Source organism: Equus quagga, chromosome 11 (genome assembly GCF_021613505.1).
Source record: "Equus quagga isolate Etosha38 chromosome 11, UCLA_HA_Equagga_1.0, whole genome shotgun sequence".
NCBI classification, from domain to species: Eukaryota; Metazoa; Chordata; class Mammalia; order Perissodactyla; family Equidae; genus Equus; species Equus quagga.
Genome location: NC_060277.1, coordinates 112,379,275 through 112,402,372, shown reverse-complemented (window position 1 = coordinate 112,402,372; position 23,098 = coordinate 112,379,275). Strand labels below are relative to the sequence as shown.

At 55.8% G+C, this 23,098-nt stretch overlaps 1 protein-coding gene across 1 annotated transcript in view; it reads left to right on the top strand.

Annotated features, from left to right (window-relative positions):
* DNAH17 (dynein axonemal heavy chain 17) overlaps positions 1–23,098 on the top strand; it is a 117,405-nt gene that overhangs the window by 73,111 nt on the left and 21,196 nt on the right. The window contains exons 55-71 of the mRNA XM_046677445.1: positions 3,196–3,462; positions 4,627–4,788; positions 6,394–6,627; positions 7,960–8,124; positions 9,847–9,942; positions 10,114–10,331; positions 12,697–12,904; positions 13,223–13,338; positions 14,946–15,138; positions 15,449–15,684; positions 16,379–16,501; positions 17,933–18,137; positions 18,723–18,887; positions 19,185–19,325; positions 19,572–19,742; positions 20,543–20,665; positions 21,309–21,502. Of these exons, the coding sequence (XP_046533401.1) occupies positions 3,196–3,462; positions 4,627–4,788; positions 6,394–6,627; positions 7,960–8,124; positions 9,847–9,942; positions 10,114–10,331; positions 12,697–12,904; positions 13,223–13,338; positions 14,946–15,138; positions 15,449–15,684; positions 16,379–16,501; positions 17,933–18,137; positions 18,723–18,887; positions 19,185–19,325; positions 19,572–19,742; positions 20,543–20,665; positions 21,309–21,502 (3,017 nt within the window). The remainder of the gene's footprint in view (positions 1–3,195; positions 3,463–4,626; positions 4,789–6,393; positions 6,628–7,959; positions 8,125–9,846; positions 9,943–10,113; positions 10,332–12,696; positions 12,905–13,222; positions 13,339–14,945; positions 15,139–15,448; positions 15,685–16,378; positions 16,502–17,932; positions 18,138–18,722; positions 18,888–19,184; positions 19,326–19,571; positions 19,743–20,542; positions 20,666–21,308; positions 21,503–23,098) is intronic.

The following is a 23,098-nucleotide window of genomic DNA, read 5'->3' as shown; positions in this document are numbered from 1 at the left end:
GATTCGAACCAACGAAACACTGGGCTGCCTGCAGCAGAGTGTGCAAACTTAACCACTCGGCCACGGGGCCAGCCCCCCCAACTCCCAAATCTTGTCTCCACATTCCTTCCTCTCTACCGGCAACAATGACGGCTACAGCGAGGAAAAGGGCCTCTGCAGTGTGTTCTAGCCAGACAGGGGACCCGCAGGAGCTGAGCTTCTGGAGCTGACAATGCCGTTTGCAGCTGGAGCAGTTCTAGCATGATGGCACCCTCAACCAGACAGGAGATGACGGGGGAGAAGTGGGCTGGGGGCAAGGGCAGCCGAGACGCAAATGCTGGGAGAAACCACGATAATGAATGCTGCGTTGCGTATGTGGGCGTCTGAGGAATTTAGGGGATACTAGGAGGAGATGGCTGACACGCAAGTGGACATGGAGGTGGGAAAATGCAGGAAAAGGTGGGAGGTGGAGATGTCAGGACAGGCCACATGGCCAAAGCGGGTGGGAGTGGAGGAGACCATGCAAGAGAGGATAAACAGGCTGAGGCAGGACGGAATCCCTGGGGCGGACAGGACGAGGGCCACGGCACAGAGCAGCGGTCAGCAGGCACGCAGCGAGTGCCACGGCGGGAGCTGTGGCCAGAAGCCCAGAGACGAGCTTTGAGATGGTGGGGTCAAGGCCACAGAGAATCCAGACAGATGGCCCTGTGGTCTTGGCCATAGCAGGCTCTCCTGGGGGCACTGAGAGAACCAGGGGCAGGAGCTGAAGAGAGAGCGAGGAGGAGAAGACGCAGCCGAAGAGGAGTCGCAGGGCCGAGGGGGCCGGTCCTCCACAAGCCGAGCCCTCAGCTCCCTTCACAGGCCTTACGGGCCTTGGGTCTTTCCAGAATCTTCTGCTCTGGCCTGGATCCTGCAGCAGTTAGTAGGCTCTCTCCAAGCAGCTTCCCTTGCCTTGGCGAGCCAAGCTAAGCCGGATCGGAATCTGAACTTGGTGCAACTTCGCAGCTTTCCCCCCACCGCCCAGGCATTCCACCTGCGGGCGTGAAGAGCCGCCAGCGGTGTTCCTGAGGATGGGCGCTTGTGCTCCGGACCTGCCGGAAGCTGCCATCAGCGCCTGCTCTCCTCGCTCCTCCTCCCCGGGGATGGCCGCTGGACCCACACCTGCAACTAAGCCTCCATAGTAGACACATAGCACGAACTCCGGGATTGTCGGCCTCCAACCAACGAACGCGATAGCTGATAGCGCTGTGAACTGAGAAGAGCGATTCTGTCTCCAGGGCAGCAGGAGGCAGAGTCCAGGGGTGCTGCCGGTGCTGACTCCCACCTGTGGCCTCTGCCTTTCCAAGCCCAGGGCTTCCCTTTGACGTTTTTTTTTTTTTTTAGCTCATCAAAAGCACGGAATTTGTGGTTGACTTTTGACCCCAGTCACCACTCCCCCACCCCCTCGACTCCCGCTCAGGGACCTCGGCGTTGTTCCTCTGAACAGAGATGCCAGGGGGGCGGGCTGCTCCCACAGGGCAGAGCTGAGCTTTTAAACGAGTACGGAGGCCCGCAGGCCTTACAGGAAGGTGAGGCACTGTAGAAAAGCAAATCAGCAAACTGAAAATTCACAGTGATACTTAGATGATGCCGACAGACATTTTTAACGTATGTTTACAATCGACATGTAAATTGGTGTATTTTTCAAAAATAGCAAGCTATTCATACTACTCTATGATGCGTGGTCGGTGAGCCAAGGAGTCGAAAGAAAGATTTCTTGGACTCTCAAGGTCTGGCAGTAGTGCTCTTTTATTTAGAGAATAGTGTGGAATAGCATGGGGACAGGACCCAAGGGCAGGAGGAGGTGCTGCTGGCATGGGAGCTCCTGCTGCCGCTTCTGCTGCAAACATGGGAGGAGAGTAAGGCTAAATTTAAGGCATAGGTATGTGAGTTATCTCTTTATGAGACAAAGGAAAGAATATGTAAAAAGAGTTGTTAAAATGGTATCAGTGCCGGTAGGGTCTGGTTATTGGTTGGTCCTATAACTTTTAGATAAGAATCAGACTGGATTAAGTAAATGACAGAAGCCACCGCTTAAATATTATCTTCAGCTAAAGACAAAGGGGGATGTTGGGGGGGGGGGGGGTTAATTAGGGTTGCCAGACAGTAAAAAACTTAAGTCCTTGCCTTCCCGTTAAGAGTTTCCAGAGATAAGGCCATCCCCCCTTCCTCCTGGTGCAGAGGGAGACAACCCCCACAGATGGAGACTTCCTTCACAAATCAAATATTTTTCATCGAAGGGCAAGCAAATTCCACTCCTCGGAGCCCCCTTCTCATCTGCAGTTTTTAAAAGTAACCAGCCTAAAATAATCCTCATCACTCTGTAACATGCTGCTACTTCTTTTTTTTTTTTTTTTTTTTTTCTTTTTTTTTTTGCTAATCTCCTTCATTTATTCTTTCAGAATGACCATGCAATGATTTGTCGAGCTGTCTCTTTAAATCCTGCTAGTAGAGTGCTGGCAGTCACCTGAAGTGTGGGCCTCCTCTGAGGAGGGCCCCTGCTTTCCAGGGCGACGGCTCCCAATCCAAGCCTGTGGGGATTTCTTCCGGGCCTTTTTTAGGGTCTCCATTTCAGAGCTTTTTTCCTTTTTCTCTGTGTGGTAAAACATACATAACACAAAATTTATCATTTTAACTATACAGTTGAGTGGCATTAAGTACATTCACATGGTCGTGCAACCATCATCACCGCCCGTCTCCAGAACTCTTTCACTCCCCATTCCCCTCTCCCGCCCTGGCCCCCGCCGTCCTACTCTCTGTCTCTATGAGTTTGGCTGCCCTAAGTGCCTCACGTAGGTGGAATCATACAGTATTCGTCCTATTGTGACTGGCTGGTTTGACTGAGCATCATGGCCTCTGGGCTCCTCCTTGTAGCAAGTGTCAGAACTCCCTTCCTTTTAAGGCTGCATGCTCTTCCACGGCGTGAATGGACCCCACCGTTCCCCCGCCACCTGTCCGCGCACGCTCGGCTCGCTCCCCGCTTTGGGCTGTTGTGAGCGGTGCTGCTATGAGTGAGCGTGTTCTCCACTCGAGGCTTTGGGTGGATCGCATTCTACAGACCCTACACATTGTTTACGAAGCCGATCGCCAGGTGTCCCTTCCCGGGTGGTTGTGGGGGACGCTTCTACCTGAGCATCTTCTCGGCAAGGACCCTAAGCCTGTCCTCCTTGGGCCCAGCTTGACCTGGCGGCGCAGTACATGAAGTCGGCTGTGAAGAACGTCCCCTCCGTGTTCCTGATGACGGACTCCCAGGTGGCGGAGGAGCAGTTTCTGGTGCTGATCAACGACCTGCTGGCCTCGGGGGAGATCCCCGGGCTGTTCCTGGAGGACGAGGTGGAGAACATCATTTCCTCCATGCGACCGCAAGTGAAGTCCCTCGGCATGGCCGACACTCGGGAAGCATGCTGGAAATTCTTCATCGAAAAAGTGCGCAGGCAGCTCAAGGTAGGAGGCTCGTCTTCACAGGGTCCTGGCAGCCCGGTGCGGTGCCTGTTGCCTTCCCAGCTCTGGGCCTTGCTCTGTGAGGAGGTGCGGCTGCCCCCTTGCAGGCTGTGGTGGTCCGCCGGGAGAGTGGGTGGGCTGCCTGATGCATGTGGGCCATTGGAGGTATCTCGTGGCCAAAAGATGTGCTTTATACATGAGACCTCCCCCACCCCCGCCGGCCCTGGCAAGTTTAAATAGATAACCTTGAGCATTCCCTCGTAGGGAAGGTAGGCTGAACCGCCCTAGTTAGACTGGGAGAAGTTTGGAGCTTTTTCTCCCTCCTTGTCAGCGTCCCATGAGGGCAGCTGCCCCCTGGCCTGGCTGCGCTGCCCTTTGGGGAGGGTCCAACCCCATAGCTCTTCTAGGCACCTGCTGGCTGTCATTTTTCCCTGGTTGATGCAAATGAAGCAAGTTTCCTCTCTACGTCCCCTCTGGGTGACACAACCCAATGAGCGAATGTGATGTGGGGGCTTAGGAGTCCCCTGGTGGATGCTCCCTGCGCCCAGCCCCTTCCTCGGTGCTCTGCCTGGCTCTTCTTCAGTGGACCGGCCACGTCCAGTGAGCCACCTGCTGTGCCCACGGAAGAAGGGACCACAGAACGAGGAGGGGGCGGGAGGCTGAGGCTTCCGTGAGAAGGAAATGCCCAGCAAAAGGGCCACCAGGGCCCGTCCCCACAGCAGTTACTGCAGCTGGGATCCCAGGGGGTCCCAGTCTGTCCAGGAATTAGCGACTGTCCTTGGGGGCCTGGAGGAGGCTCCATGTCCCTGGGGACTCGACCTGCCAAAGGGATTGTAGCCCTTCCTGTTCTCGGCCTCATCTGCCCAACGTGGCTGCCCATTCCCCACTCCGTCCTTCATCCGGCCTTTTTGGACCCCTTTGTGGGAGCCACCTCAGGAGGCTGCGCACCCCAGCACCCTCACATCGCTGGTGAGGGTCGAAAAGTCAGTTGAGCATTTATCCATTGCAAAACAATGGCCACACTTCAAACTCGGAACCAGGAACGCACTCCCCAGACATCTGAAGACAGAGCCTTTTCCTTCTAAATGGGCTTTCTGCAAAAATGACACGATTTGGTCTCAGCACCATCGTCCCCTGATGAACGGCTCATCTGTGTCCCTCACCTAGGTGATTCTGTGTTTCTCTCCCGTGGGCTCTGTCCTACGTGTTCGAGCAAGAAAATTCCCTGCTGTGGTCAACTGCACGGCCATCGACTGGTTCCACGAGTGGCCGGAAGATGCCCTGGTGTCAGTCAGCGCCCGCTTCCTGGAGGAGACCGAGGGCATTCGGGTGAGTCCCTGGGCTTCCTCTGCCCACCTCGGTGGTGCACTCACAGGGCCGGGGGGCTTGGCTGCATGGGAGACAAGTGATCCTGGGTCACCTGCCGCCAGGACCAGGGTTATGGTGAGGCAGGTCAGGCACTTGCCTTGGGCACAAAATTTAAGGGGGCCCCAAAAACCTCAGTCATCAAGATCAGTGAAGTTTTCACGCAGTATTTTTTAAAAATCAAAACTGATGCTAAAGCATTCACGGTGAACAAATACCAGAAGTGTAAAGAAGACAGGCTGCTGTTTGCTCGTGTCACGGCCCTGCACCACTGCGCCGGGGGACGGAGGTTCCAGTCAGCCCAGGGTGCCCAGCCCTCGTGGCCGCCGCAGTTCAAGAGGGTTGACGCCCGCGTGCAAACACACTGAGCAACTCGGGCCTTAAACTCCGTCCCTGATGGGAGCTGATCGGAGAGCCTGGGTTCTCTCTGATAAGTGTATCCAGGGGCACACACTTTTCCTCCTGCCTTGCGCTCCAACACGGCTCCCCCAGGGCTGCTCCCTCATCCCTGACCTGCCCTTTCCATGGGGCGTGACAAGTGTGATGGGGCAATACGTCTCCTTTTCTTTTCTTTTACAGCATCTTTTCTTTTAATTGAAGGGTGGTGCCCACTTTGCCGTTTGAGCTCATTGCCCCTAGAAATGACCATTCAACTCTGACCCAGCCAGTGCGAGTGATGAGCAGCCCTGGGATAAACCACACTTTGTTATCCTGTCTTATGTGTTTTGAACACATATTCATTTATGAAGTAGGATAAGAAACCTGAAATTGACTTTTACCCTCATTTTTGAAATGGGCACATCCACTGCTTGTCATCGTTAGAGTGTTCACTTGCGAGACGGGCCCTTCCCAGGAACGCTGCAGCTAGGACGTTTCCCCCGAGGTCACAGGTGTGCGTTTCAGTCCCCAACACAGGGGTCTCCCAGGAGCGGGGAGTGGCCCCACCACTGGCACCAGCGAGGGCTGCAGAGTAGATGCTGAACAAACATGCGTTGGCTGAACACATTCCCAAATTAGCCTGAATTGAAATTAACGTTGCTTGGATAATTCCTGGGGCAAAGCTCCCAGTAAGCGTCTTCGGGCAGGTGGGGTAGGCCCGGGTGGTGGGGGCCGAGACCCTGGTGTGGAACGAGGACAGAGGAGACCGGGAAAGGAGCTACTAAACCCCAGGACCCAGAATAGGAAATGCACAATAAATGCTTGCTGAATCACCAGGGTCGTTCAAACATGCTGCTGGGCCCTGTGCCTTCCCAGGCGAGCAGCTGTGTGTGAATCAGAGGGAGGGTAACAGGAGTGAACTCTGCTGTCTCTGGCACTGAGCTAACCCCTCGGTGAGGCGATGTTGGCAGCGTCCACGACGGCCCCCGCAGGCGTTGCTGTCTCCTTTGACAGTTCAACCGCCAAGGTTGAGAGAGGGGGTGCAGCTCGTCCGGGGTGCCCAGCAAGGAAGGGAAGCCCCGCCTTGCTGACTCACCGTGGCCAACAGCCACCTCTTCCCCGGGGCCCTGTCGGAATGTGGCCGTGCCCGCCGGGGAATGGGGGATGAACGGCCCTGTCTTGTCTTTGCAGCCGGAAGTCAAGACCTCCATCAGCCTGTTCATGTCCTACGTGCACACGACCGTCAACGAGATGTCCAAGGTGTACCTGGCCACCGAGCGGCGCTACAACTACACCACGCCCAAGACGTTTCTGGAGCAGATCAAGCTCTACCAGAACCTGCTGGCCAAGAAGAGGATGGAGCTGGTCGCCAAAATCGAGAGGCTGGAAAATGGCCTGATGAAACTGCAGAGCACAGCTTCTCAGGTCAGAGACAGGGGCTCTGGGGGCGGGTTCCGGAACCTTCCCCCACATGTGTGAAGTGAAGTAAGAGGAACAGGAATCCTGCCTTGGAGAAACTTCCACTCTCATACCCTAGAGTCTATTATGGGTTTTAACATGAAAAATAGATTCAAACCGCTTCCGTAATGCTGGCGTTACAGTGGGCGCTCTCCCTCGGGCCCCGAGGCTGGCGGGATTGGCTTATCCGGTCAAGTGCCGTCGATGAATGTGTATCGTTTCCAAAACACCACTCATGCTGTGGGGCCCAGATCGAAAGGCTTCTGCCACACTTTGTCTCACACCGTATTGATTTTTAAATTTTCTGCCTGGCTTTAAATATCCTCTATGACGTAGTCTCGGCTTCTTCGCCTTTCCTGCCCTCTGCCAGAAAGCCTGGTAAACAGCTGCCGCTTCCCTGCCCGAGGCGTGTGCCAGCCGAGGAGCGCAGTGAGGGCATGGGGTGGGGCGGGCAGGCGATGAGGGCAGCCCAGCCCTTCTGCCCTCGAGGGAGCCTGAACCCGAACCCCAGCTTTAGCGGAAGTCCTGCTGAACTGGAGCCAGGCTGGCTTGTCCCAGCCACAGGCAGTGCTGGACAGTGCTGAACAGGTCAGGGCCACCCCTATGGGGGCGTGGAGGGGAACATGGTGGCAGGGGTGTCCAAGGAGGACAGAGCTTGGAGGAGCCAAGGAGGAGCCTGCTCCCACTCCAACAGCTCACTCAAAGGGCAGCAAGGAGGAGCTCAGCCCAGCAGGCCGTTTCTTTTTCCCAAACGTGCCTTCCAGACGCGGTCCTGGGACACAGTGAGTGCATCCCAGGAGGGGACCGTTACAGCAACTGAACAGCCTCCTCGAGGTAGAAATCGTCAAGAATGGGGAAGAATGTCCCACCCTATCACTTACCCCTTCCCAGCACACCCTCCCACCTGGCCAGGCCTGGGGCCTCCCGGGTGCTCTGGAGGGAGCTTTCTGACTCTGGCTCCAAGCTTTCTCTCACTGCCCCACCAGCCTCCCCAGCACTCCTCGGTACTGTGACTCCGTTGACATTTTTTTATCCAGCCACCTTGAGCACCAACTCCCTGAGCAACGGGAATGTGTCTTATACTTATGACCCTTGGCACATAATTGGTGCTCAATAAATACTTACCTTGGAGAAGCTGCAAAGACGTGTTGAAACGAGTCACAGGGAATCATAAGCAACTGATAGGCCTGCTGCTCTGCTTGGCCCGTGGCTGCTGTGGCTGTCGGCCCACCTTAGAGGAGGGCAGCGTGTGGCGGCCGGGGCCCAAGCTTGCCCATGTCTTGGTGTCTCCTCCCCCAGGTGGATGATTTAAAAGCCAAGCTGGCGATTCAGGAGACTGAGCTCAAGCAGAAAAATGAGAATGCGGACAAGCTGATCCACGTGGTGGGTGTGGAAACCGAGAAAGTCAGCAAAGAGAAAGCCATTGCTGACGAGGAAGAGATCAAGGTGGAGGTCATCAACAAGGTAGGGAGCCGCGCGTGGCCTCAGGAGAGCTCTGCCGCCGGGCCTCCCTGAGCAATCGGGACCTCCTAGGGGCCAAGCGAAGGCTGAGAGGGCTCCCCAACCAGCAGGACCTCCCCGAGGGAGAGTGTCTCCCGGAAGCTCAGGGCCCCCAGCTCTGGAGAGGGCTGTCCTTTAGAGAAATGCCTGTCCTGGAGCCGCGCCCCTCCAAGTGCAGTCCCCAGGCCACAGTGGCAGCATCCTGGGAGCTGGTAAGAAATGCAGGTTCTCGGGCCCCAGCCCACCTCTGCTGCATTGGCCCCGCACTTTAACAAGAGGCCGTGGCCCCTGAGCACGTTAAGGCTGGAGAGGACTGGGTGGGAGCCCTGGTCCTCAGACTTGCTGCACAGGGGGCCCCCAAGGTTCCAAAGTCACTGGCCCGAGTGGGCTCCTAGCTGAAGGTCCATGCACTGTTGGTTTGATTTCTCATCACCCCTCCCTGCATGGCTTTTGTGTCATCAGTCGTTTGTCCACATGAGTGTTATATTAACAGTGTCCCAGTCATTGTCTGCTGTCCCCTGAGATGGAGGACGGCATGCCAACAAGTGGTTTCTATGCCTTGGACAGGAGGAGGGGCCGGAGCTGGTCCCACCTGGTGCTGGAGTGGGGCAGGGGCTGAGGCCAGGCAGGGCAGCCAGGAGCTCTGCTCCATTTCTCACTGTAACCTGTACAACCACAACCCTGTTAGGCAGCTGAGGATGCTGAGGCCCGGGGTGGTCGGCAATGTGCCCAAGGTCTCAAAACTAGCTAGTGGCATAGTCAGGACCCGAACCAGGACCCACACCCGCACCCTGGACTCTGACCTGCTGTCCGACGCTCACATGCAGCTGTTAATGTCTGGGCGCCTGCCCCTCTCCGACCCCTGCCTCCAGAAAGGGCCCCCCGGGGATGCTCCAGGGAAGAGGCTCTGGGAGCTGCCAGCACAGCCGGCCGGGTCAGTGCCTGCCATGCCCCGCTCCCTCAGTCATGTCCCACGCCGTCCCTAGAGTAGGGTGTGGAACAGGAGTCTCCGGGAAGGTCTTTCAGAGAGATCCCCTCCTTCCTGTCCCTCCTCCCTGCCCAGCCAAGCCCAGCCCTCGCTGCCTCTCCGTCACCCCTCTGGTCACACAGATGGCGCTCCTGATTGACAGCTACCAGGCTTCTGCTGGTCTCTCTGCTTGGCATCCAAAGGCTCGGAGGAGCTCCCCCGACCCGGAGAGCGAATGAATGCATGAATGCATGAACGTGTGAATAAACGAATGAATGCACAGGTGAATGGACGTGTTCTCACTTTCTCCAGGGGATGAGCTACGCCTCTGAAATGCTCACATAATGGCACCAGGACACAAGAAGGCCTCAGTGCCAGGGGGTGGTCTGTGTGGGCCCAGGTTTCCCCTCCAGTTCTGAGAGCTGGAGCCAATGGAAGGGACAGGGCCATTTCTGAATCCCAAGTCTGCTGTCGCACGGAGCATCCAGACCTGAGTGTGGAGGGGCAGGGGCGCAGGAGCGTGGAGGGGGAGGGCAGCTTCCAGACGGGGCCCAGGAGCGCCAAGGGCAGCAGGCGCTGGGCCTCTCTGGGAGCTCAGACCCCCTGGTCTGGGCTGCATGGGGAGCAAAGGGCTCCCCAGGACTCCCCAGGGCTCCCCCTGCCCACGGCTGCCCAGATGGCCCACCTGCATCGAACTTTCCTGTCTGGCTTCCTTCCAGAATGTCACTGAGAAACAAAAGGCCTGTGAAACGGACCTGGCCAAGGCAGAGCCGGCCCTGCTGGCCGCGCAGGAAGCTCTTGACACTCTGAACAAGGTGAGGGAGAGAAAGAAAGAAACGGGAACCAGCCTGCGTGAGAGGAATCGCCAGGCAGTCGACTCAAATGGAGCTCAAGGCAGCTTCCCTGGGGTCCTCACTGGGGCCTCCAGGTCCTGCTCAGAGGGCTAAATCCCCTTCAGATCCGTCCCATCTGTCTGTCGTTTGCAGAACAACCTGACAGAGCTGAAGTCCTTCGGGTCCCCCCCGGATGCCGTGGTCAACGTCACGGCCGCCGTCATGATCCTCACTGCGCCCGGGGGCAAGATCCCCAAGGACAAGAGCTGGAAAGCTGCGAAAATCATGATGGGCAAAGTGGACACCTTCCTGGACTCCTTGAAAAAGTTCGACAAGGAGCACATCCCTGAGGCCTGCCTGAAAGCGTTTAAGTGAGTGAGGGTGCGGCCGCACCAGGTGAGGTGCACGGAGTTCTTGGGTCTGTCGGGAGCACACTAAGTCCAAGCCTGCATGGTCCCAGAATCTTCTCTCACCAGCCCCCCACCTTGCGATGTGCATTCCCAAGGGAAGCCTGAGCTTGCCAGGGGTGGGGCAGGGTCTGGGGCTGCACGGAGCAAGGCGGAACCCCAAAGATGGCAGGTGGCGGTCTGGGCCAATCTGGCTGGATCTGAGTTGTCCAGGCATGCAGGTGAAGCATGGTCCCCAGCTCCTGGGGAGCCTCATCACCGTCTGCCTCAAGATCTAGGAGCCTCTTCCCCACACGGCACACAGGAAGGGCCCCGGGACACGTCACACAGCTCTCCAGGACCCCAGGTGACAGCGCAGCCACAGGAACCCCTCGGGACAACAGGACAATGAGAGAGGCCAACCAGGGCCCAGAGGTGTGCCCTGCAGGAACAGCTGAGCACACACACACACGATGCCCACGCATGTACACACACATGTACACACACGTTTCCTGGCTCGGGCTCTGTTGGGCATCCTTTCTCCTTTTCACTGGTCTCACTGTAAATGCACCTCATGTGGAGGGACACACTCGACAGGACTGGCAGCGCTACCTCCGGGGTGGGGGTGGGACTTGGGAAGGGTGTGTGGGGGGACATCCATGTTTTGCACCATATATTCCAAGGCGCCAGTGTTCGTGAGGTACTCCATTTGTTAGCACTCAGACCCACTGATCTTTAGCCCACGTGGCTCCTCGCTGACCGTCCCCTGGCAGCCCAATTTTAGGGTCCACCTGACCCTGACTCAGACAGAGTCATACCCCATGACCCCAGGTGAGACCCCAACATCTCCCAGCTCCCATTTATTGAGGAAGAGGGTTGGACGATTGAAAAACGTTTGATAAATAAAGATTAGTTTAAGCATAAGAGAACAGACGAGAAAAACACAGGCCTACCCCCAGGGAGCAGCTTCTATCAACATTTGGTATATTTCCTTTCAGTCTTTTTTCTAACGGTTTTTTTCCATAGTTGGACTAATATTGTATGTGTGCAATTATTTGTTCTGCTTTGAGTCTTTGCTTAACATTGTGGAAAAAACCCACAACTTTTCCCTTTGTTATTAAAACGCTGCCCAGCTTGATTTGTACCTGTTGTGTAATCTTGCCGCAGACAAATGGTAATTTACCTACTATTCCGGCACGGTGGAGGGTTTAGGCTGCTCCGTCTCCACCATCATCAATCACGCCATGATGAATGTCTTCTCCTTGTCGCCCGGCAAACTTCTCGACTGCCACCACCCCACACCGTCTGCTGTGTGTGTAAAAGATGCAGGCCCGTCTTAATATTAGCCTAGACAAAGCATAAAATAAACCAGAGGGAGGAGACGACGGCTGCCTTCCCATCTAGATTCAAATCGCTTTCCAATGATTGCTGTGAATTATCCAGTCAGAATCCTTTCCTCAGACACTTCACTTGGTTATGCTCAACGACGTCGTCATCATTTTTAAAATACTAGTTTCTAGAGTGTCTAAACTGCACCTGGGGCATTTTTCCTGGTTGCTCTGTAAGATGACACCTGCACTGTTGTCTCTTTTAAATCTCATCCTTAGCTCCTTCCCTTCACTGTGGTGATCCTGGAAAACAGGGCACCACGCCCTGGGGAGGCAGGAGTGGCCCAGCAGAGCCAGGGCGGGGGTGGCCCCTGGGGCCGCCTGACTCGGCAGGAGTCCCGGGGCTGCCCCTTCTGAGCTGTGTCACCTGGGAAGACATGCTCAGCCTCTCTGGGCCTGCTTACCCAGAGTAAGAAGGGGGGACGACACTGGCAAGGCGGGGGCAGGCTCCAGGAGCTGACGTTTGCAAAGCATTCAGGATGGCACTGACACACGGCACCCAACCAGAGAACTTGGTGGAGAAACTCTGGTTCCACCACTTGCTGTCACTTACTTTGGGCAAGTGTCTGACCCTCTCTGAACCCAGTTTTCTTGCCTATGAATGGAGACGTTGGAGAAGGAAAATGAGACCAGTCACATAAAGCGTTAGGAACAGAGAGGATAAAAAATGCTGGTTTCCTTCCTTCATCTGGAATATAGGCCTTAAATCATTACTGTCCATTCCCCTCCCCACCCCAAACTCCACTTCAGGGGACAGAATTCTGTGTTTTATTTTTCCTTCTTTCTGTAATCGTTAAGATACCAAAAAGAAAATTCGTTACGCTCCTACTGCTCTCGCTTGTAGTCAGTGGCCAGAGCGGTGCACGCATGCACGGGGGCAGCACGGAAGGCTGGCAGATCACACCACGTGGGCCTGCGTCCCACAGAGCCCACGCCAGCGCCGCCCCACTGTTCCCTCTCAGGCCCTACCAAGGCAACCCGACGTTTGACCCCGAGTTCATCCGCTCCAAGTCCACGGCCGCCGCGGGCCTCTGCTCCTGGTGCATCAACATCGTCCGCTTCTATGAGGTGTACTGCGACGTGGCCCCTAAGAGGCAGGCCCTGGAGGAGGCGAACGCAGAGCTGGCTGAGGCGCAGGAGAAGCTCTCTCGCATCAAAAACAAGATCGCTGTAAGAGCTCGCTCGCATCCCGAGGGAAACCCCAGAGCCACTTGCTCACGCCGCCCGTCAATATCTCCGTTTAAAAGGGGTTGGCACGGCCCGCCATCGTGAATGATTAAGCAGCACAAGAGAAGGCAGGCCACTGTGGGGACCAGATCAGGCCAGGAGGCCACTCAGCGTCCGAGGCTCCTGTGCCCCAGAGGGCTCCTGGCATTTATGGGAAGCTCCGTTCCTTGCCCAACTGTCACAGGGCTCGGCCACGCTCCCAGGGGGGCTGGGAATGCCTCCCGTTGCTCGATTTTGGGGCCTTCCATCTTGTTTTTCCAGGAACTCAACGCCAACCTGAGCAACTTAACGTCGGCATTTGAAAAAGCGACAGCTGAGAAAATCAAGTGCCAACAGGAGGCCGATGCCACCAACAGGGTGATCTCGCTGGCCAACAGGTAGCTCGCTCCTCCCCGCAGGCCACCCTCCTGTCTTGCCAATGCCCTGAAAGGGACGAGCCCACAGAACGGCCTTGGGAGGGGGAGGAATGAGCCCCAGGTGGAAGCAGCAACATCCCAGCTTTCACTTTTTCAGCACAAAGTCATGAGGATAAACCTAATGACTAATTATTGACCAAAGTCCCACCCCTCCCCTCTGGACCCCCATGCATTCAGTGACCTTCAGGAAACACGACCTTTTGCAGTGCAGAGCCCCAGATAACCCAGACCTGCCTGGACACTGTATCAACGGGGGCTCACTCTGGGCAGCACCCCGTTGTAACCCACCCTTAGCCAAACCGTGGTGTAGGGTGCAGGGGGCAGGCTTCCAGGGTCCTTTGACAGCGCACGTCCACTTTCTAGTGTATATAATGCATGTGGACTCCAGAGCAGCGGCTTCCAGTGGGAATACAACATGAGCCACGTCTATCATTTTAAATTTTCCAGTTGCCACCTTAAAACACTACAAAGAAACAGATGGAATTGAGTTTGATAATATATAACTCAAAATCTGATCACGTCAGCGTGTGATCAACATAAGAATGATCAGTGAGATGTTTTATGCATATTTCATTCTGACTCCTTGAAATCCCATGTGTACACCTTCAGTCACGTCTCAGTTCGGACCAGCTGCAGCTCGAGTGCTCACCAGCCACGTGTGGCTCACGGCTGCCCTAGTGGACAGCGCAGCTGTAAAGCTTTCTTGCCATATTTTTTAAAGTGAGCACCAGGACCCTGGCAGGTGGAGTCAGTTCTAGGGTGTGGCTCCTGGTTGTATTTCCTCCGCGCCAGTGGCTGGTGACCGTTGACTGGTTGTCGTCAGTGTGTTGTAGGGACCCCAGGAGATCCCCGTGCTGCTTGGGGTTGGCCTCAGTGAGGTGCAGACATCACCACCCGAGGGACCGGACCTCACCTGCCAAGAATACAAAGTGATCTTTCGGCCATTGGCAAGTCAGGGCTCGTCGGAGGGTGCTGCAGACAGAGCACAGTGGGCTGGATGGGGCCCTACCCTTTCAACAATTGTGTCAACGCTCTCAGGCTCATGGTGTGCCATTTTGGGTCAGCGACCAGTCCTGGGGCCAGTGGCCTGAGAAGCACGCTGCACACCCTGGAGTCCCCACTCCACACAGGGCCAGGTGCCCCCTGGATGCCACACGCACCCCCATGGCCACCACCCAGCCTCCGCCTCTATCCAGACTTCCTGCTAGCCCAAGGGTGGGCTCAGTGGTGTCCAGGCAGCAGCTTTCGCACGGGGGCGAAATGCTCCAATGTCGTCAGCATAGATGTGACATCAGTGCACATGGCTTGGAGAAGGGAAGCACAGTGTTCCCAGATGCCACCACAAAGCATTCATTTTGCTTCCCTAAAGCATTTTTTCCCAAACATTTCCCCCAAAGCATTTTCATTGTTGAAGCACTAAGTCCTGTAAGTGTTCGAAGCTCTGAAGATTCCTGGGAGTCAACGGTGGAGGAGGGCCTTCCTGGGTCTTCGAGCCCATCCTCTCTTTCACCCAGAGCGCGCTCTTCGTTTACCGCCCCCCTCCGCCCCGCCCCATGTTCTCATCGTAGGCTGGTAGGAGGACTGGCGTCAGAAAACGTCCGCTGGGCTGAATCGGTGGAGAACTTCAAAAGCCAGGGGATCACTCTGTGTGGGGACGTCCTGCTGATTTCTGCCTTCGTCTCCTACGTGGGCTACTTCACCAAGAAATACCGAAATGAGCTGATGGATAAATTTTGGATCCCTTATATAAATAAACTAAAGGTAAGAGGTATGGTCACGTTTGTCCCTTGGGAAATTTGGGGAGGTCCCCAGCAGGGCAGACCCAGCCCAAGCTCACCTTCGCTCCTGCGACTGAGGCTCCGGCCGCTCAGGGTTTAGACTGTGGCCCAGTGTGGCCGATGCTGACATCCTTCCTGGCCAGGTTCCAAGCTGCTTTGTCAGGGTGATACAAATGGCTGTCTTGTCCCAGATGGCCTGGCTCGCCCACTGTCTAACCGCAGAACCACCGTATTATTTGGAGAGCAATAAGGTCACGTCACCCTTTCTAAGAAACAGCACTTCCCTTCGGCAGGTCCCCATCCCGATCACGGAGGGTCTGGACCCCTTGAGTCTGCTGACCGATGATGCAGACGTGGCCACTTGGAACAACCAGGGCCTCCCCAGTGACCGCATGTCCACTGAGAACGCCACCATCCTGTGCAACACGGAGCGCTGGCCCCTCATCGTGGACGCCCAGCTGCAAGGCATCAAGTGGATCAAAAACAAATACGGCAAGGAGCTGAAAGCCATCCGCCTGGGACAGAAGAGGTGCGTGACGACGGTGCAAGCAGGAGGGCTTCCAGAGGCAGCCGCTGGCTGGAGGGCCATTGTGCTGGGAAATACACCCTAGGCATTTCATACTTGTTAAATGGATGGACAGAGCTTTAAAGACTGGCCCACAGGTGGATTTTTTTTTCGTTTTTTAATATTTGACCTTGGGTAACAGCACCAATAGTAAAAAATCCAACTCTGGGCTCTTCTCCCTTCCCCCCATTACCTGCCGCTCCTGCAGGGAGGAAGCACTGACTGGCTCCCGGCCTGGCTTGGGTCCCGTCTCGCCATTTGCTGGCCAGGAGACTGCAGGCTGGTCATTTTCTCATCTCTCATCTCTCGTGTGGTTTATGTCCTCGTCACAGATGAGAAACAATGGCCGTAACAAAGGCTGCCCTGCGTGCCTTCCCAGCGTGCTGGGGAGATGGATGAGACACAGATGTGAAATGTTTGGCTCTACAGCCATAACGCAGCTCCGTTGTCACCTCCATTCCCGGAAGCCCAGTGGTGATTTACACAGAAGTCTTTGGGTTCCCCTTAGGGAAGGATGAGTTGCGGACAGGAATGGGTTATTGGCCCCTTGGTCACCTCTCCCTCGGGCCTTCCTGCTCTGACGGCTGCCTCTTGGGGCACACGATTGCACCGTCACTGAGCCCTCTGTCATTAAATGGCTCCTGTGCTGTGCCCACAGCTACCTGGACATCATCGAGCAGGCCATTTCAGAAGGGGACATCTTGCTCATCGAGAACATTGGCGAAACTGTGGACCCTGTGCTGGACGCTCTACTGGGCAGGAACACAATTAAAAAGGGAAAGTAAGCTGCTGTGTCCACCTCTGTGGTTTGACCCACGCAAACACCCTCAGTGGTGAGGTCTGGCCTGTGTACAGAGGGAGAGTGCGGGAATTTCCTTTGCCTTCCTGGTGGGCAACAGGGATGTTAGCAAAATGCTCATGTGAAAGAACCCCCGGCTACCAGGGGAGAGATTGTGGGGCCACACCTCAGTTAGGAATGTCCTCCCCAATATTTTATTAGTGATTACCTACAGATGGCGATCCTTAATGATCATGGTTTTCTTCTTTCTCTTTTGATGCATTTTGCAAATCTCAAGCCTATATTACTAATTTTTTTATTCAGGTGAAATTCACATAACATAAAATCAACCATTTGAAACTGAACAGTTCAGTGGAATTTCGTACACTCACGGGCTGTGCAACCACCACCTCCATCTGGTTCCAAAACACTTTCATCACCCCAAAAGGAAACCCCATACTCACTAAGCAGTCCCTCTCCATTCCCTGCCACCGCCAGGCCCTGGCACCCACCGATCTGCTCTCTGTCACCATGGATTTGCCTTTCTGGACATTTCCTATCAATGCAGTCACACGACAAGTGCCTTCTTGTGTCTGCTTTTACTGAGCGGAGTGTTTTCGAGGTTCATCCGCGCATAGCGTGTGTCCGTGCTTCGTCCCTTCTATGGCTGGATATAGTCCATGTTCTGGGTGTGCCATGTTGTGTTTATCTGTTTACTGGCCGATGCACTGAGCTTGTATTGCTTTTCTAATATAAAAAAAATTAACTTTAAAAATGTAAACATCAGAGTTGATCTGAGCCACTTTTAAATGCAGGGGTGCGTGCAGGAGCCCAGAACAGAGGTGGCAAATAAGCACACGGATGTCCTGGGCTCTGAGAAGGGCCTGGCAGGACTGGTGATACCCAAGGGGAGAAGTGAGGCCCCAAAAGTGAGCTCGATCAGAAAGAAGAGAGATGACAGCAGGGAGCCAGAGAGAAGAGACCCCCCACAGTGGATTAGCAGACCCGGGTTGGCCCTGGCTGCTCATCAGATTCACCGGGGGAGCTTCCAGAATGTACTGGCATTCTGAATTGGGATGTCGGTGTCTTTCTGATGTTAATGGCTGTGGGGCTGAACCCAGGCAGAGGATTTCTGTAAAGCCTCCCCAGGTGAGTATGATGTGCAGCCAGAATCGAGTCAACATTACTCCAAAGATCAGAACAAAGCAGCGGGAGAAAGAGCAGGTGTGTCTTCTGGAAGGGCCGGGTCACAGGCCGGAGAAGAGGATTAGAGCGAGGAAAGTCACAGTCCTTTCCCAGTGACCAAAGAAGGGCTCAAGAGAGCAGCTTGGCCTGGGGACAGGCGGCCAGGCTGGCGTGAAAGGTGGTCTGTGTTTGTGTTGCTGTCGCTGGTCGTCAGGACCCCCTCTAATCCCTTCCTCCCCTGACGGCCAGGTTCATTAAGATTGGCGACAAGGAGGTGGAGTACCACCCCAAGTTCCGCCTGATCCTGCACAGCAAGTACTTCAACCCCCACTACAAGCCCGAGATGCAGGCCCAGTGCACCCTGATCAACTTCCTGGTCACCAGGGACGGGCTTGAGGACCAGCTCCTGGCCGCCGTGGTGGCCAAAGAGCGCCCGGACCTTGAGCAGCTGAAGGTAACGCGGCCTGACGTCGCCACACGCGGTGCAGAGCTGTCCGACTCAGGGACAGAAGGGCAGCGGGTCACCGTGAGGTTCCCTGACCCAGTGGGGATGTTGCACTGAATGTATTTTGCACAACAGAATGAGTCACTCTTCTTCCGTGCTGCCTCCCAAAGCTAATTCTAAATCAAATGACCGCTTCACCGAAAGAGAGAGTCCCAGCGGCGCCCGGGCGGCCCTAAGGCAACAAACTGCTGCCCCATGAGAGTCGTCTTGACTGCTCGGCCCTGCGCACTGGCCACTTCCTTCACTCTGTCTTAGCTACTCATGGGGGCTCAGAGGGGTCCCAGGCCCCACGCTTCCCCCTCGGTCCCCAAGCCCTTGCCACACGGTTGCTGATGACAGGCAGCCACAGAGGCCAGGAGCAGGGCCTGCACTGCTCTGGGGCGCCCACTTCTGCCGCTGCCTTTCAGGCTGGACGTGTTTCTCTTGTCCGAGTCCCGGGGCCTTGGCTAAGCTGCGGAGAGGCCCCGAGCGCCCAGCTGTGCAGCCAGGTGGTGCCAATGGCTGATCTCCCTTCCCGGGTCTCTGCTCCTGCAGGCGAACCTCACCAAGTCCCAAAACGAGTTTAAGATTGTACTGAAAGAGCTGGAAGACTCTCTGCTGGCCCGTCTGTCGGCCGCGTCGGGGAACTTTCTGGGAGACACTGCCTTGGTGGAGAACCTGGAGACCACCAAACACACGGCCAGCGAGATCGAGGAGAAGGTGGGAAACCATCTCCCGGGCCACCCCCTTGAGCCCCCGGCCAGAGCACATGGGGACCGGCAGCTGGGCTGAGAGGGGCTTCCTCCAATGGTCACTGAGAAGAGAAGCCACAGTCGCACGAGGGCATCTGGGGGCAGGGAGAAGGGGCAGGGGTCCCCATCCAGCCTCCGGCTATCTGCCGGCAGTCCTCCCAGACAGCTTCCGAGGGAGCCAAGGGCTCTGGACAACGTGGGCCCATCTGCTCACCGGCTTTGACCACCTGCTGGTTTCACTCAAACCTCTTTTGTTTGTTTCCAGGTGCAAGAGGCGAAAATCACCGAAGTGAAAATCAATGAGGCGAGAGAGAACTACCGGCCGGCTGCGGAGAGGGCGTCCCTACTGTACTTCATCCTGAACGACCTCAGCAAGATCAACCCCATCTACCAGTTCTCGCTCAAGGTCTGGCCGCGTCTGGCTCCTGGTCGGGGCGCCTGGCATCCGCGGCGCCCCAACCATTGGGGTGGTGCCTGTTCACCCTCTGAGGGCAGATGGGGGTGAGGAGACGAAGCCAGGGGACAGGATCTGTCCAGCGCCAGCACCCCAGGGAGGGGCTCTCCCCCTGGTGCCCCCAGATCTCCGCCCCCAAGAGAAACAAACCAGAGCCCAGCCCTGCAAGCCGCCATGCGCCCCGTGCCCCTTCCCCAGGCCTTCAACGTGGTGTTTGAGAAGGCCATCCAGAGGACCACCCCCGCCGAGGAAGTGAAACAGCGCGTGATCAACCTGACGGACGAGATCACCTATTCCGTCTACATGTACACGGCCCGCGGGCTCTTCGAGCGAGACAAACTCATCTTCCTGGCACAGGTTACGTTTCAGGTAACGTCTAGCCAGGCCACTGAGTGTGGTCGGGGACCCCTGGGGGCTGGCGTGCACAAGTGACAAGGTGACACTGAATATGACCCAGAACATTGAGACACACAAAGGAACTGAAAACAGGCGTTCACACAAATGCCTGTACACAAACACTCACAGCAGCACCGTTCACAATCGCCAACAGGTGGGAACAGCCCACGTGTCCATCAGCTAATGAATGGATAAACCAGACGTGGTCTCTCCACGCACGGGGACATTATTTGGCCATAAAACGGAATGAAGTGCTGACCCATACGACAACATGGATGAGCCCTGAAAACATGCTAAGTGAAAGAAACCAGATACGAAAAGCCACGCATTGTATGATTCCGTTCATATGAAGTAGCCAGAACAGGCACGCCTATAGCGAGAAGTAGATTGGTGGTCGCCAGGGGCTGGGGGGGAGGAATGGGGAGAGACTGCTGACGGGTACGGGTCTTCCCTTTGGGGTGATGAAATTGTTCTGGATCTAGATGGAAGTGATGGTTGTACAACAGTGTGAACATACTAAATGCCACTGGATTGTGTACTTCAATAGGGTTAAAACGGTAAATTTTATGTTATGTGTATTTTACCACAATTTAAAAAAAAACGTGAAGACCAAGTTTTGCCCCGACCCAAAGGGACAGGACGGTGCTTCCCCTGCGGGGGCGGTGCGAGCTCCTCGACATCCATCCAGCGCCGGTGACGGGCTCCTGCCAAAGGGCTGTTGGCCGCCCGCCCCACTATTGTGGGACGACATCTAAGCAGCCCCTGTCCCCCAGGTCTTGTCCATGAAGAAGGAGCTGAACCCAGTCGAGCTGGATTTCCTCCTGCGGTTCCCTTTCAAGGCTGGGGTCGTGTCGCCAGTGGACTTCCTGCAGCACCAGGGATGGGGAGGCATCAAGGTCGGTGTTCACACTTGAATGCTGTGTGCTCTCTCCCCGAGGCTGGGCCCTTCCTGCTCCAGCTGGGGATGTTTACAAGGTGCTACTGGCCATGACATTCAGTAAAACAAGGGCGCCCTGAGGTAGGGCCGGGAGCGATGTGCTGCCTGCCAGCTCTCGGGGCACTCTGCTTCCCTCCTCGAATGCAACACCGTACATTATGGCCTGCACGGTCCCTGCACGAGGCAAGCTGAGCCCCAAGACAGGCCCCAGGGCGCGTCCAGGAGTCAACCCTCCGCTGCTCCCCTCACCTCCCATTTCCAGGAAAGTTCAGTGTAAAGGTTATTCCTCCGATCTTGGACATCACACTCAGGAGCCCTCATGTCCCAAGGTTTCAAGGTCTCAGTTCAACGAGACCTGAAGAGGTGGTCCCCTGAGACGAGAATGGCCTCCATTCCAGAGCCCTCTTGAGGAGCAGCCCAGAGTCACCTCCCCAGATTAGACCCCTCCCTCCCAGGTTCCCAGCCGCTTCTCTGGTTTGGCCGTGGTGTGGTTGACACCAGCAGCTCACTGTTTCATCAGGGCCCTGGGCTCCTCCTAAGGAACGTTCAGGGGAGGAGCCCGGTGGAACCTGGGGAGAGCTGGAAGGGTTGTCTGCCCCCAGGCCCTCTCGGAGATGGATGAGTTCAAAAACCTGGATAATGACATTGAGGGATCAGCCAAGCGGTGGAAGAAGCTTGTGGAGTCAGAAGCCCCAGAGAAGGAAATCTTCCCCAAGGAGTGGAAGAACAAGACGGCTTTGCAGAAGCTCTGCATGGTGAGGTGCATGAGGCCGGACCGCATGACCTACGCCGTCAAGTGAGTGTCCCCGCCCTCCCGGGGCCTGGGTGTCCCTGTCCCGGCCCTCGCCAAGGCAACAGGTGTGCAATTTTGGCCACCACCACGGGGTGAGGCACCCTGTGGACATCCTTCTCCCCATTTCACAGAGGGAGAAAATGAGGCTCAGAGGCATCGAGGCATGGCCCGTGTCGTTCTTGGGGGACAGAGGCGGGATTCTACTCTGTCTGCCGATTCCATTTCTGAGTTCTCCTTAGCTCTCAGTGTTTCAGAAGGTGGTTAGAGGGACCCTTCGCCTCCCACTAACCTAACTGAGGAGGGATACCCCGGGATAAATGATGGGAAAACAAGACTCCCCAAGTGAGCCTCCAAGATTTAAAAAAAAAAAAAAAAAAAAGGATGGGCATTCATGACCTCCGTGGCCACACAGAGTCATTTTAGGATGTTGTGCGGAGAAAACAATGGCAAAGCCATCAGCATTTGAGGACTTCCGTGCCCTCAATGGCTAAATTTAAAGTAAATCTCTTAGTTTTGTCAGTTTGGGCTCGTTTGCAAAGAGAACTGTTCTAATTTCATGAACAGTTTCTCTGGACCTGAAACCCCTCCTTGACTGGAAAACTAATCACCAAGGCCTTTGAGCTCCCCATTCCTGTCACTCCCCCGCTGGGCCTGTCACTGCACAGGACTCCAGGAATAGCTACGTCACGTATCCAATGCTCAGGGTCCCCAGGGTAGACGTCTGTGAGGTCATCCATCTTCTTCTGGAGTGGAGAGAATTCGGCCCCTCCTGACCCCCCAGCTGAGGACGGAGCTGCCACAGGAGGGAGGACGGGGTCCACAGGGAAACGAGCCCAGGCCCATTCTCGGAGGGGCTGTGAGTCCTTTGAGGTCTTTGCTTTTTATTTGTCCCGGTAGCCTGAAAGCAGCCTGATTTCCCAAAAGACGCCCACGTCCCTAATAGAATTCCCCTCCGGCCAAGTGGAGGCCTGACTCACACCCCTCGGTTATTCACAGACCTTTCTGTTTTGCTTTGTCTTCCTGGGATGAAGAGGAAAGGGACTGGGAGGGGTTATGGGGCGGGAGGGGAGGAAGGGGGTGAAGTGAAAGCAGAAGTAGGAGAGTCATGCTGGTCCCAGAGAAAGCAGGCCAGCGTCCTGGACTCGGCGTTGGCAGAAGGTGGGACAAAGTTTGGGAGGGCTGAGTGAAGGGCACCGGACCATTGCAGCGGGAACACCGCCCGATTGGGGAGCTGAGTACTTTGGGGGGTCCACACCAGCCGCCTCCAGAGCGCTTCTGAGAATCCTGAGATAGCACACGTGAAAGCACACTGGTGATGGAGAGGAAGGAAATGAACACAGACTGCGTGAGCATCAGTGCGCCTAGCAGCGGTGGGAGACCCAAACATCAGGGGAACCCAAATCACGGCCCGTGACATTTGTGTAATGTTGAGGACAGCAGATTTACCTTCCTAATTATATAGAGGAGTGTAGCTTCAATGCAAGGAAATTCCCATGGACAGCGAACAGTAACAGCAAACTCATCAAGGGCACGCTCACAATGTCCCGCCTGTGTTAACTCACAGGGCCCCTCCAACAATGCCTGGAGGCAGCCTCTTCC